Below are 15616 nucleotides of genomic sequence, written 5' to 3'. Positions count from 1 at the left end.
GTGGTATTACAGTTTTTGTGAAACCCTATTTCCCCAAACCAGCAAAGAAACATTATGTAATACACAACTCTTCTTTTCATAAATTAAGAAGGATATGGTAAATCAGAGCATAGAACTTAAAGGCAAAACATATTTGGATAATAGACTAGGAGATAATGGTTTTATTTCTCTCATAAATGTGCTTACTAAATGACCATAGGATTTTGCATGAAAAAAAATTTTTGTTTATCAAGTATAAGAAATAAGTACTTAAGCTCTATTATGTAGAAGTTTAGAGCATTCCAAGAGGTTTTTTAAGGTTATTATACTTATAAGTTTATCATAAAGATATCTGCCCTTTTCTGATTCCCTCAAAACAAAGTAACATGCATATTCTGGGATGTTTTGTGTATTTTACTGATTTATATAATCTCTATCATACATATCAGTTGAATTGAAAACCTACTCACTGAAGATTTTCAAATGTTTAGTCAGAATCCCAAAGTATTTTCAGGAAATACAATTTTGTTGCCTAATATGGCATTAATAATTTTGTAACTGATTCATACTTTTGAATATACTTTTATTGGTACATTGCAATCATACATTAAATTAAGGTTCAAAATGATACAAACGTACCTGCATAGGACCCTTACTATATTTTCATAAGTCAGGTCTATTTTTAAAAATATAATACCATTTTTTAATGAGAAACAACTGCATGCAAATAAGGAGCAGCTGAAAAATCCTTAGCTATTCTCTTGAGTATATTAAAGATGGCTCTCACATATTATTTGGCAATCTTCTTGTTAAATGCAGTTGAACTGCAGTAGGGTCCACTTCCAGGTAATCATAAATCATTCATTTATGAACCTGAATGTTGTACTATTTTTGCAGTTATAGGTAGATGAAATATCCCTAAAACAGTTCTTACAGATGTGCTATTCAAATAAATAATATTGGTAGAATAATCATTTTGATGGTAGTACTATGTCGTACTCATTGTTTTTACAACGTTTAATAATGCTTGTCTCTATCCCACAAGTAGTCTGTGCTCAGTCTTACAAACTATTCTCTGGTAGCACAATTGCATCTTCTTCAGTACAGTCACCTAGGAACAGAAGATTGTTTTTTAAAATTAGTTTTATATTGAAAAATGTGATCTCTATTGCACACTTTTGGAACTGCTATGAAGCCAGTAGACCTGACACTGTTGGCATACTATGGTTTTTCCTGATACTTGGATATTATCAAGCAAGTGAGGGGTGGGGGGATGCTGGGACCCCGAGCCCTTTTTATTTTGAAGCAGGGTCTCACTAAGTTGCTGAGGGTCTCACTAAGTTTGTGAGGCTGGCCTTGAACCTGTCATCTTCCTGTCTCAGTCTCCCAAGTACTGGGACTACTGGTGTGTACCACCATGCCTGGCTGCTATCAAGCATTTTTTAAAGATGGAGTTTTATACATTTACTTTCACCTTGGTGGTTCTATGTTGTCATCTAAAACAGATCCAGATTATATATATTGGCTATTATGGCTCTCAAGGAATGACACATAATAATCTAAGATTATCGAAGGCTTAGACTTTTGGTAAATTCCCTATTTTAGTGAGGTGAACTTTTCTGTGTGACTGTATGACCAAAGCTACGGTGAGCATTCTTAGAAATCCTGTGTCATTCCATAACATGCGGCTGCAGTGAACTTGGTTACATGAGGCTGTGGTTTGTGTACACTGAGAAGAAAGAACATAAACACAGCTGAGGCACGTGTGTAGCATGTGCAGCTGATTATTGCTGACGAGCACTCAGTAAAAACCTCAGCGTCAGTGCTGAACCCTTCTTTGCCTTTTGTAGGGCTGCCCACCACACATCACTGGATCAAAGTTCTCCACCCCTTAGTGGAACGTCTCCATCCTACAAGTATACGTTACCAGGAGCTCAAGATGCCAAGGATGATTTTCCTCTTCGAAAAACTGGTAAGTTGGTTTCACAAGAACCCTGTTTGCTCTTCCATACCATGCATACAGTTTTATTTCTCCCACCTCTAGTGGAAAATCTAAGCATTTGAATTATAGATATTATACACTTACCGCCTCGCCCCAAGCACAGATAAGCATGCTCAGAAAGCTGTGCACATGCACACACACCTACTTTTTACATCAGTTGATTGTTATCCAATCTAAGTATCTCTATAAATCTAAAAGTTTATTTTATTTAGATTTTAATCAAATGATGTTTCTATTTGCAATAAAAGGTAAAATGAAGGAAAACAGAAATTTGATTCCTCAGAAAATTTAAATATTTTTCATTAGTAAGGGCTTTTAATATCCTCCCTTGTCTGTTTTTCTTTTGGGCCTAAACGATTCACTACAAAACAGGTATACTAAACTTTTTGCCTGACCAGTGTCTTAAAAATCTTGAATTATAAACCGGGCGTGGTGGTGCATGCTTGTAATCCCAGCATTCGGGAGGCTGAGACAGGAGGATCGCGGTTCGTGACCAGCCTCGGCTACTTAATGAGGCTCTTTGCAACTCAGTGAGACCCTGTTTCAAAATAAAGAATAAAAAAAACAAGGCTGGAGGTGTAGCTTGGAGGTAGAATGTCCCTGGGTTCTATTCCCAATACTGCAAAAAAAAAAAAAATCTTGAAATATAATTATGTGTTGCAATAGGTGAGGTTAAGGCTATCCTCTGAGTAAGTGACTTGCCTAATGTCTCCCAGATTATAGAACTAAGAGTGAGATTCTGTACCTAGTAATCTCATGAGTTATGGTAAAATTTGTTGAGGGGAACTGACATCATGAACCTTTCATTAGGAATTAGTAAGAAACCTTGTAAGACTAAGGCCTCTGTTGGTTTTCCCATCTTCTCCTTTCTGGCACTTTGAGATGCTCATATTCAATGTATAATGTGCTCTTTATCACTCCTATGAACATACTTAAACATTAACTATATATATATGTACAAAAGACTATATACATTTAGCCTATATAATTTTTTAAAATGTATATCCATAACTAATCTGAAAATGTTTTCATGATAGTCCATTTATTCAAGAGTTTAGTCCATTATATTTTACTCAGGTCTACTTGAAGAAGTACAGATCTCTGTATTTATATATAAAATCTACAGGGTGATAATGATTTCAAATAATTATATTCATTTTTCCAAGCAATTTTGAGCAATTAAATTGGATATAGATTGTAAAAACACATGCTGAAGCTATTTTCTGTCGTATAATTTACCTGTAGCATAATGAAGATTTAAAAATAAAGTCAAATATAAGAAAGAATTTATTACCCACCACCTAGTTCAGATTATACAAGCTACTAGGAGAGGATATAAAGTGTCACCAAGTGACCTGCTCCTTTTTATTTTATAGCCTTAAATTTTGTTTGCATTTTGAAGATGATAGCAATGGTAAAGCACTGTAATAAAAGCCTATGAAAAAAATCATGAATGAGTTTTATGTATTGCATTGGAAATTCACACCATTATCTAAAAATTATATTACCTTTCTTATAAATAACTTTTCTGGGATAAAAAGAAGAAAACAGAGTAAGACTCTGTGGGATATACTTTATGAAAATTGACCGATAAAGGACATGAAATTTAGAATGCGTGGACTTTGATCTACAGCCTTGGCATTTAGTTTCACTTGTGGCCTGTGTGTAGGACTATTGATAGAGATTATGTGAATATTGCCCCAGGTCTCAGGCAGTAGCTGGCATGCAGGAGCCACAGCAGTCACTGAAAGGAAAGAAAATACTGCGTCCCCTTATGGCAGAAGGTTACTGATGAGTGATACAGTTTCATTCATAGAAAGACTTCTATCCTGCTGAGCACACAGCCTTTGAATATATTCTTGCCACTGGGAGATTGAAAACTGACTACAGAGCTGATGCTGTCTTTGAAAAGAAATGGCATGTGGGATCAGAAAGCATCTAGGAAAAAAAATCTTATCTTTTACAAAACTTAGAGACAAGTACTAAAAACCCAGACTTTGTCTTTCACTGTTTCCATGAGAACAGCTTAGGGTTTTTCCTCTGTGAAGAAAGAATAACAAGCTGTTAATTTATTCTCATTGAAATTCTCAATCCACGACAAAATTCAAAGAAAAATTCTGCTCAGGATATATGTTCTACACTCTTATTCAAATCTGTGCAAATATGTAAGACATTTTCTGTGCCTGTTTTTGTGATATATAATAATAGAAAAATCCCTGGCCTTTTCTAGTAGTATATTTTCTGTGTTTGCCCAGTATTGCAAATTTCTTCCTTTTTATATTGAAAATCTGATATTTATGAAGTGTCAGGCTGTTGATCTGTAAAACCAAACATTTTCAAGCATTGTAGCAATAAAGTTCTCAAACAGCCGTTAATACTTTAATATCTCTATAGGGGTTTCAAAATATTCCTAATTCAATTCCCATTGTCTAAGAAAAATCTGATATAATTAAATGCAGATGTTTTCTACACGCTATCTAAAACACTTAGAGGTACCCTTCATTAATTACAAATAGGCAGAACTTGTCCAACTCTTAGAAATATAATCCATTTGGGGTATTGCCAATTCTATTGTGAGAAAATTTAGACATAAATTTGCACTGAACAGAAGAGTATTGAAATATTGCCAGACAATTTTTACTAAAGCATTTGTTGGATTTCAGCGACTCAAAAGTCATTATAAAAAAGTAAACAATAAAATTTGCAGTAATAAAACATAGGTGGTGATTGGGGAAACTGTTTAAGGTAACTCTTATTTAAAGCTACATATCTCACATTAAATTGAATCTAGAGTAGCGTCATGGAACATACAGCAAAAATACCAGGAGAGATATTACAGAAACCGGCTTCGCTGTGGGAGGAAGATTACCAACCTCTGTCTAGTTGAATTTCACTCAACTCAATTGTAGATATAAAATAACTTATTGAATGAGTGAATTCTATGTTTTGATCGACATATAGTACTCAATTTTTAAAATTTCTTTAAAATAAATATCAGTACTGAATCACCAATTATATTTTAGCAAGATTTAAAAAACAAAACTGGAACCAAGGGTAAGAAAAGACCTGATGACCTTAAATTGATTAAGGTAGCCCCAAGGGTGTCCCTTAAGCACAGAGCACAATTTAGAACCTCTCTTGACCTTTTAGGAAGCCCGCCCACTAGTGACAGCCCAGGAACAGTCAACTATAGAAGTCTCATTTGCCTGCAGAAATATGACCTTTGTCTTGCAGAGTGGACCTTTACTTCCTTCCCCTTAGGAGAATCATGGTTGCTTCTAGAATCTGAGCATTTTGGAAACATCAGAATAATACTAATAGTTAGCTCTAATCATGCCCATTCCTAGTTTACTTTTCAATGTAGGAATTAAATGTCTTTTGCACCTTTTGCTACAATAAACATCAAAGGCTTTATATTATTAGTTTTGAATTTGAAAATAGCATAGCTGTTTCGTATTTTTATGTTTTGCCCACACTCAAAAATAGCACTTCCTTGCAGAATCACACTCTGTGATTCCTTTTGTTCTATAAAACAAGGATGTGTTGTGGGGAAATGTGGAACTTTACTGAACTTTATGCTTTGGCTGAAAATAGTATTTTTGCTGTAGTAGGTGACTTTTTCCCCTTATGTGGTACATTGATGGACTAATAATAAACTATAAAGTAGGGAGAAAGGAAGCTTCTGAGTCCAGACACTTTCGAAATAGTACATATTTCTCCCAGAGATACTGCATATGTGCTGACTTTGAGCTGACCTTCAAAACCATTTAATGTGAATTCTGTTCTAGTGAGTGTGTGCATATGTTTCATAAAAAATATGGTAAAAATTTCTGGAGGTTTTATGCTCCATTATACTATTGAGGTCTTTCCAGTGAACTTTACCTCTCTTTGAATGTTACAGTCTTTCCATTTAATACTTCTGAACAAAGCGAGCTGGCTGGGTAGATTAACCTCTTAAAGCGCACAAGTCATATAAAGCTTGGCTTGGGCTAACAAGGGCTGTTCCAGCCCTACTGAAATATTCATTTTAATAGTCAGCAACACTAGAATAAGACTCAAAGATGGAAGGGGTCCAAACATAAGTTAAGGTTTTGGAAGGCCCATGGCATTTTCCACACTGAGTACATTGGGAAGGAGGCAGAGATGAGATATATAGTTTTATAAATCTCCCTCCGGTATAGCAGTCAGCAGTTCTGTTGTGGTACCTTTGTGACCTATTCAAGTTATTATAATCCAAAATGAACACACGTAGTATTTTAAAAATGCCTTAAATCTCAATCTCTCTCTCTCTCTCTCTCTCTCTCTCTCTCTCTCTCTCTCTCTCTCTCTCTCTCTCTCTCTGTTCTCCCTTTCTCATAATACACAAACACATGTTCATGTGAACAATCACACAGCTCTGCAAAGATAGCAGTAAGATGGGGCTGCATTAGAAAATTATTTACTCAAAAATCTTACTCAGATTGACAAACAGAAGCAATTTTATACATCTTAGTACTCTATCTTAGCCACATTGTTGTAAAGAATCTTGTTTCACCCTAAAAATAGAGTCACAGTACCTTTTTTTTTTTTTTTTTTTTTTGCAGGTCTGGGGATGGAACCCAGGGGCATTCGACCTCTGAGCTTCAGCCCCTGCCCTATGTTTTTTTATTCTTTATTTTGAAACAGGGTCTCACTGAGTTGCAGAGGGCCTCACTAAGTAGCTGAGGCTGTCCGCCAACCACGATCCTCCCATCTCAGCCTCACGAATGCTGGGATCACAAGCGTGTCCCACCACGCCCGGCTCACAGTACCTTTTATAACTGATTGTCCAAAATTGAGGCAGAATGTGGCACTGTAACAGTAGCTTTGACTCCACACATGCCAGTTCACCTCTCTAGCTGTGCTTTCTACATTTAATGTGAGTCTTCAACTACAGAATCCGCATAGAGCGCCTAGGGTCATGCCCAGGATTTAAGAAATGCTTAAATAGCTGCTAAGGAATTTAAGTTCCATTTATTTATCTCAGGCCAAGACTAAATCTTTTCATTGTGGAAGATCATTTTAAAATCTTCTATTCTCCTTCACATTTATTGATAAACAAGTAAGCTGAGGACAAAATTATTAACATTTTCTTTTTAAGCTATATGCCACATGTAAGACTAATGTCAAAGTAAAATTCCCGTTTTACCCCTGGGGCATTCTACTGAGATAAACCCCCAGCCTAAGTTTTTATTCTTTATTTTGAAACAGGGTCTCACTGAGTTGTAAAGTGCCTCACTAAGTAGCTGAGGTTGTTGGCGAAACACAATCCTCCTGTCTCAGCCTCCCAAATGCTGAGATTACAAGCGTGTACCAACACGTCCGTCTCTAGAATAAAGATTTTTTAAACTTTACATATTCCCCAACATTTCACATTTTAATGTGGTGTCCAAAATGGCAGAAGCTGGTTTCATATTTTTTTACCACATAAGGAACTCTAATTTATGTGCTGTACTTACTAGGGCCAAACTGAATTTTAATTTTTGCTTGGCTTCGTTTTGAAATTGATCATCTTTAATTTTTAGAACAGTTTAAGTTTTGAAAAAATTTGAGCAGATAATACAGAGCTCTTGTATCGATGCCTTCCTTCCATTATCAAAACATTGGGATGGGAATCACTATCGATACATTGTTATTACTAAGATAATTCATAGTTTACATTAAGCCTTACTCTTTTTGTTGTGAAGTTCAGTAGGTTTAACAAATTCAAAATGTCATGTCAGGTATTCACTATTATAACACAGAGTTGGCTTACTACCTTAAAAATCCTCTGTGTTTCACCTGTTTGTCCCTCTTCACTCTCTACCTTTAGTAACCAGTGATTTCTGTATTGCTGCTATAGCTCTGCCTTCTGCAGAAAGTCATATAGTTAGAATCACAATATGTGGTTCTAAAGGGCCACAGTATGTGGCCTTTTTAGCCTGTATTCTTTTTGCTTATCCATATGCATTTAAGATTGCTCGATGGCATTTTCTGGCTTGAAACTTATTTAATATCATTACTGCATAATATTCCATTGTATGGATGAACTAGAGGCTGTCTACCCATTTACCTATCAAAGGCGACTTTGATTGCTTCTGATTTGCGGTAACTATGAATAAAGCTGCTATACACATTTGTGTGCAGGATTTTGTGTGGACATGTTTTCAACTGAGTTGGATAAATATCTAGAATCACTAGCTGGATCTCATGGTATGACTATGTTTAGTTTTGAAAGAAACTGCTAACCTTTCAGCTTCAGTATTTTTTTTTTACTTTCTTAAGGACTGACATTTATTATTTATTATTGATAATAAATATACAGTCACAATGAACATGTTATAAATAAGAATTGCACAAATAGATATTAGATAATTCAGTGCTAGCTGATAATAATGCAGCATATGTCAAATGCTTTGTTGATACTTTGGCCATTATATTTGGAGAAAATTAGTACATGTCTTCTAATGTCTTGAACATTGTATTTTAGAAAAAAGATGAGGGTTTTTCCTAAACATATGCTAATCCTTTTCCTAATACAAGATTACAAGTACTGAATTAAGATTCAATTCTAAATAACAGTTTTTAATGATTGATACTTTTTACCTGTAATTTCAGCACCATCTGTTGAAGTGGCTTGCCCTTTGCTATTGAATTGCTGTCGCGTCTTTTTGTATGTGTAGGGCTATTTTACAAATGCGTTCCCCAGTTCATCTTAATTCTCCTATCAGTGTCTTTCACGGTGAAAATTCCGTGTGTGTGTGTGTGTGTGTGTGTGTGTGTGTGTGTGTGTGTGTGTGTGTTTACTGGGGATGACACACAAAGACATTCTACCTCTAAACTACACCCGAAGATCTTTTGTATATTTTGTTTTGAAAGAAGAACTCTCTAGGCTGCTCTCAATAAGTTGCTGAGGGTTTTCTCAAACCCATGATCCTCCTGTTTTAACCTCCCAAGTACTGGGATTATAATCGTGCAGCATCACACCAGAGAGATTCTAATTTTAAAAAAGTTAAATTTACCCGGGCATGGTGGCACAAGCTTGTAATCCCAGCATTTGGGAGGCTGAGACCAGAGGAGTGCAGTTCACGGACAGACTCAGCTACTTAGTGAGGCCCTTTGCAATTCAGTGAGACCCAGTTTCAAAATAAAGAATAAAAGCCAGGCGTAGTCGGGCACGCTTGTAATCCCCATGCTTGGGAGGCTGAGACAGGAGGATCCCACAGGTTCGAAGCCAGCCTCAGCTACTTAGTGAGGCTCTCAGCAACTTAGTGAGACCCTGTTTGCAAATAAAGTATAAAATAAAGAATAAAAAATAGGGCTAGGGGTGCAGCTCAGAGGTAGAATGCCCCTGGCTTCCATCCCCAGTACCAAAAAAAAGTTAAATTTATCAGTATTGTCTTTCATATATTGTGTTTTTAGCTTTATTTTTTTAATTTTTTATTTTTTGGTGGTACTGGGGTTCCTGGAAGCCCTTCTACCTCCGGGCTACACTCCCAATTTTATTTGGAAACAGGGTCTCCTAAGTCAGCGCACGCGGCTGGCTTTGAACCTGCGTGATCCTCCTGTCTCTGCCTCCCAAGCGCGGGGATTACAAGCGTGCACTACCACGCCCGGTGTGTTTTTAGCTTTATAAAGCCTTATCATCAATCCCATAATCACCTAGATTTTCTATGTTGCCTTATAAAAGTGTACAATTTTGCACTTTATGTGTATATCTATAATCCACTTTGAGTTAATTATATGCAAAGGTGTAAGGACTTTATTTAGATTCATTATTTTGCACATGAATTCCCATTTTTGCCAGCAACATTTGTCAAAAAGAGTGCCATCCATTTTCCAGTGAATTGCCTTAGTTCCTTTGTCAAAGATAGCTGACTGAATACTGGCTTCTTTGTGGACTCTGTGTCCTGTTCCATGGTTCTGTTTGCCTTCTCTTTTGCCAGGTCCATACTCGCTTGATTGCTGCAATTACTGTAGCTTGCTAGTAATTCTTTTTATTTATTTATTTATTTTTGGTACTGGTGATGGAACCCAGGGGCATTCTACTTCCGAGCTGCACCCCCAGCCCTATTTTTTAATTCTTTATTTTATACTTTATTTGGAAACAGGGTCTCACTAAGTTGCTGAGTTGGACATCCCCAACACTATTTTTATTCTTTATTTTGAAACAGGGTCTCACCGTGTCACAAAGGGCCTCACTAAATAGCCGAGGCTGTCCGCAAACCTCCATCCTCCTGTCTCAGCCTCCTGAATGCCAGGATTACAAGCGTGCGCCACCACACCAGCTTGATAATAATTCTTAGAGTCAGGCAATGATAGTCCTCCAGCTCTTCTCCAGTATTAGGTTGGCTAAAATCTGTCTTTGCCTTTCCATATAAAACATTAAGATATGTTTATTGATATCCACCAAATAACCTACTGCAATATTCATGGAGATTGTGTTGCATCTATAGATTAAGTTAGGAGGAATACTTTATTTGAGCAATATTGACTTCTATTCATATTCACACATAATTCTTCTTTAGTATTTCTTTGCTTTCTTTCTTTAGAGTTTTGTAGTTTTCTTCATATAGACCCTAAACAAAGGGTTAACTATATTGATTTTCTATCCTTTTTACACCCATGATATCTATTATCAGTTAATAATAAGAAAAAATGAAATGTTTTATTTGGCCTTTATATATTTCTTTCTTAACATATATTTAAGTTGTCAACCTATATGCTTTTCCTTATTGTGAAAGAACTTTTAGCATTTTTTTCAAGGCAGACAAACTGGCAATAAATCCTCCAGTTTTTATTTTTTGAATGATTTTCTCCCTTTAATTTTGAAATATAATTTTACTAATTACAGATTTTTGGATTTTTCTTTCATTGAAACACTCAGCACTCCACAGCACTCTCTTCCTGATTGCTTGATTTAAAAAAAATATATATGGGGAAATCTCTTTGCTACTCCATAGATGAAGTCGTACTCTCCCTGCCCTTGGTTTTTTAAGCATCTTTATTTTTGTTTTTTTTTTTCAGATTGAATATGAAATGACTACATGCCATGCTTGTTATATGTATTCTATTTTATGTTTTTTGGGATTCCTATATCTGTGCATCAGTGTCTATCATTAGTTTTAGATAATTTTCAACTACTATTACTTCATATTCATCTTCTGTTCTTTTCTCCCTTTCCCTATACCATAATTCAGAAATCAGTGTTTTATCCGAATCTAGGGTAATATTTGCTTTGACACTTCAAACTGTGCTTTCCTTGCCTTTCAGCATGCTTTATAATTTTGTTGAAAGCTGGGATGATACGATAGAAACGAGAAATTGTAGTTATGCTTTTGTGTGAGGTTTTCTGTTAATCCAGCTGAGGCGGGCTTTGTTTAATATTTTCTGTAGCTGTAGGTGCCAGAGGCTTCAGTTTCCTTGTTCACTTTTTCTTTCCTTTATTGTCTGGGGTTTCCCTAAGAATTCTCTCTTGAATAGAGGCTTTTAGCTCCCTTGATTCTAATTCATTGTTCTTATACTGAAACCCTGATACAGTAGTCAGATGTTGGGCAGAAGTGTTCTGTGACCATATTATCAAATTTCATTTTAATAGGCCCCATTTCCATATTCTGTAATTACCAGATACATATCTTAGGTTCTTTATTCCCTCCCCTTCAGTGAGGAAGGAAGGCTATAAATGGGGCTGAGATTGGCCAGTAGCCACGTCTCTCAAGTTCTATAGACTCTGTAAAGTCTATAGACTCGGAGGGCTGACATTTATTTGTTGTTTTTGTTTGTTTGTTTGTTGCATATTGTACAGGAACCCGGGGTGTCCCACATGTAGGCAGGCGCTCTATGGCTGAACAGCATCTCAACCCCCAGGCTTTTGCTATGAAGAATGCTCTGTGTATATTCCATAATCATTGCTTTTCTCAGGGGCGTGTTTCAGAATACCTACTTTTCTCCTGCTTTCACCCATGCACCCTAATTTCACTTTAATATGAGATAATTTTTCTCTAATTGTCACTCAGAGAACTTGGTTGCATCCCTGGAAATAAAGATCATTAAAGTATAAGGTCCCTCTGATGCTCATAGTTCTTTGTGTGTGTCTGTGTGTGGTACCGGGGATGGAACCCAAAGGCATTCCACCTCTGAGCTACGCTCCCAGCCCTATTGTTATTCTTTATTTTGAAACAGGGTCTCACTGAGTTACAAAGAACCTCACTAAGTAGCTGAGGGTGTGCGTGAATCATGATCCTCCTGTCTCAACCTCCCAAACGCTGGGATTACAAGCGTGCGTTACCATGCCTGACCAGATGCTTATAGTTCTTAAGTCACCAGCTATTCTACTCAGTTTTCAGCAATTTTGCCTCCAACAGTTCATCATAGTATGGTTGAAGTATTCCTAGCAGGTGCTGGCTCCAGTGACTTCTCCCCCAGTACGCTGATGTAGACTGCATTTTTGTATTTTTCTGACTCTCCAGATTTTGGGATGTTAGTTTGCCCAGAGGCCTTAATTCTCAGAGGGAATCTTAGAAAATTATTTTGATTTTTAGTTTGCTCAACTTTCTACTTGTTATTAGGGTTGGATTAAAGATTTTTAAACTCTTTACATGTTATAAGTGAAACCAGAAATTTGTCACTTTTAAATTTGTACTACATTAAGTCTGGCTTTAAAACACCCACATTTATAGTTTTTGTGACAGAATCATAGTTAGGCAGTATTATTCTGACAATTTAATGGGTATAGATTTTTTAGAAGGTTAATATAAGTGGAAGATTAATATAAGTGATTCTCTCTTTCTGTTTAGCTTAGTTCTGATTAGCAAGTCTGTAGATTAGAACCTGACAAAGAGAATAGACTGAAATAATTTTAAATCATATTTTGGAAGGAATGAGATACTATTTTTTTGCCTACTAACTCTATGATTTTTGTTGCTATTGTTCTATTCTCCATTTCTTGCATTACTTTACATTTTCCTCCTTAATATAGTCATTTATTCTTGTTACTTTGAAAATAAGTTTTACAAAATATCGGTTTGAAACGGTGCATAAACTATGCAGTAAGCAAGGCTTGAGAAGTTATAAGAAGTTTTGTCTGTATCTCGTCTCTTTTCATAATATTAAATCTACGATGTTTGATAAGGTAAGAAGATCAAACCAATATTTGATCCTCCAGAAATTAGAAATTTCAGCTCCTTTTAAAAATAAGATATAATTTTTACCAGATAATTTACCTTTTGATTGATGGCTTCTTTTTGCAGTACAGGGGATAGAACCCAGGGGCATTATACCTCTGAGGAACTCCCCTAGCACTATTTTTTATTCTTTACTTTGAAACAGGGTCTCACTGAGTTTCAAAGAGACTCATAAAGAAGCTGAGTCTGTCCATGAACTGCAAATCTCCTGTCTCAGCCTCCCAAATGCTAGGATAACAAGCTTGCACCACCATGCCAGGCTTGATTGATGGCTTTTTGATGCATTTATCAATTAAGATTATAAAAAGTTAACAATTTAAAAAACTATATTTTATTGCTTCTAAAATTCTCATTTTTCTTGAACAGACATATCTAAAATCTAAATGGCACTAATAGATGGCATAGTTTAACTAAACATGTTTTTTTATAGTGGCATACAAGTAATTGTGCATATTTTATTGGTTAATTACCATAGTGTATACTCCAAAATTAAATGGTTCAGAATAGTAAGATTTCTCTTGATAGAGGAAGAATACACATTTCTAACATATGTTTTTTCATTTAAAGATCAAATAAGTAGAAGAAAGTCATGTGAAAAGATACCTAGTGTGATCTAAAAATAAAACAAAGCATAGAAAATATTTTCATAGTTTGGCATTAGGTAGATATGGCCAGGAATTCTAGGTTGACTTAGAACTGTGAAACTTCCACAGGTTAAAGCATTTCTTTGAGCCTTTTAGTTTTTCAAGTGTCATGTGTGGAAAATAATTGCCTTTCAGGGTTATCTTAAACAATAAAGATACTGCTGCAGTCTCAGTATACAAATTGCCGGTATGAGTTAGTAAGAATAATGGTGATAGGCATAAATGGCATGAATTATTAATAGTAGCCACATAATATAATTGTAAAAGAATTGGAATGGCAAAAGAACACTTTGTTCTGGGCATAATCCTGCCACTAATACATAACCTTGAGCATAGCACTTTGCGATACTAGATTTGAGATTTCTCAGTTAAATGAAAATGAACCAAATAATTCCTAAAATTGGGCATAGTAAGAAAGTATATCATTTTATTTTTATGAAGACTATGATAAGAAAATGTTAATGGCTTGAAGAATGTATAAGTAAGAAATAAATGATTGTACTTTTACATAATTGTATTTCAAATTAATCATAATTGTTAACTATAACAAAGTCTAGTGACATTTTTTTAAGTCCCCATAAAATTCTCAATTAGAAACAGGCAGGAAATTTTAGATAAGATTGGAATGAGAAATTGGCAAAAAAATAATAATTAAGACTTTAAAAGCATTCAGCCATCTGTTATACAATCATGAGAAAGATTGAAAAATGATTCCTGATTTAAAATAATCACAACTATAGAACTTGAACTACAGGGGAATATTCCACACAAATAATATGTGTGCTTATTTGTGTCTAGATAACTCTAATGAAATAAAAGACCATACAAGTTGGATGATGAAATATTTGTTATTGTTATTTCCTTAAATTTTCATCCATTCATCTAGTTTCTTCAAAACAAAAATGTCCCTTATGGCAAAAATAAATGAAGGGTTATAGATAGTGGACCCCTCTATCTGCTTGTACAAGAAATTTCTTGTTTGTTTGTTTGTTTGTTTGTTTGTTTTGGATACGAGGGGTTGAACCCAAAGACATTCTAATTCCAAGCTACAACTTCTGCTCTTTTTATTTATTTATTTTTATTTGGAAACAGGGTCCACCTAAATTGATGGGGTAGCCTCCAACCTGTGATCTTCCTTTCTCAGCCACTCAAGTAGTCAGATAACAGGCATGTACCACCCCCAGCTCCTTAGTATTTACACAAGTTCAAAATAACAGTTTATCAAACAAGCAAGATTTTTTTCAAATGTCCTTATCTTTCTTGATGTCCACCAATCTCCTCTTTTGTAGAAGAATCTTTTCCTTTATAGCCTCTTTATTTTTATTCAAATAGTTATACTAATTTCTCCATTCCTTTTTACCTATTCAAATGCAAAAAAATCAAGACATTATTCATAAATCCTTCATTGTGACTGTATATTCTCAAGCTACTGTAATATTTTTTTAATAAAATCAAGAAATGAACAACTGAATCGAATAGATACTTCACAAAAGAAGAGATACAAATGGCCAATAGACACATGAAAAGATGTTCAACATCATTAGCCATCAGGGAGATGCAAGTCAAAACTACACTGAAATTCCATCTAACCCCTATCAGCGTGGCAAGCATGAAGAAATCAAACAACAACAAATGCTGGTGAGGATGCGGGGAAAGAAAAACTCATTTACACTGTTGGTGGGAGTGCAAACTAGTTCAGATACTTGGAAATCAGTGTGGAGATTCCTTAGAAAACTGTGAATGGAACCACCCTATGATTAAGCTATATATAATTCCTTGGTATCTTTCCAAAGGGGTTGAAATCAGAACTA

General features: G+C 35.4%; 1 protein-coding gene across 14 annotated transcripts in view; it reads left to right on the top strand.

The window, feature by feature from the left end:
- Positions 1–15616, top strand: part of HDAC9 (histone deacetylase 9) — a gene marked incomplete at its 3' end in the record, with an annotated part of 511771 nt that overhangs the window by 108946 nt on the left and 387209 nt on the right. For all 14 annotated transcript variants that reach the window (XM_080701494.1, XM_080701502.1, XM_080701500.1 and 11 more), the window contains one exon: positions 1830–1951. In XM_080701494.1, the coding sequence (XP_080557620.1) occupies positions 1830–1951 (122 nt within the window). The remainder of the gene's footprint in view (positions 1–1829; positions 1952–15616) is intronic.

This window comes from Muscardinus avellanarius, assembly GCF_963383645.1.
Source record: "Muscardinus avellanarius genome assembly, chromosome: 9".
Lineage (NCBI taxonomy): Eukaryota > Metazoa > Chordata > Mammalia > Rodentia > Gliridae > Muscardinus > Muscardinus avellanarius.
This window is presented reverse-complemented; position numbering and strand designations above follow the sequence as displayed.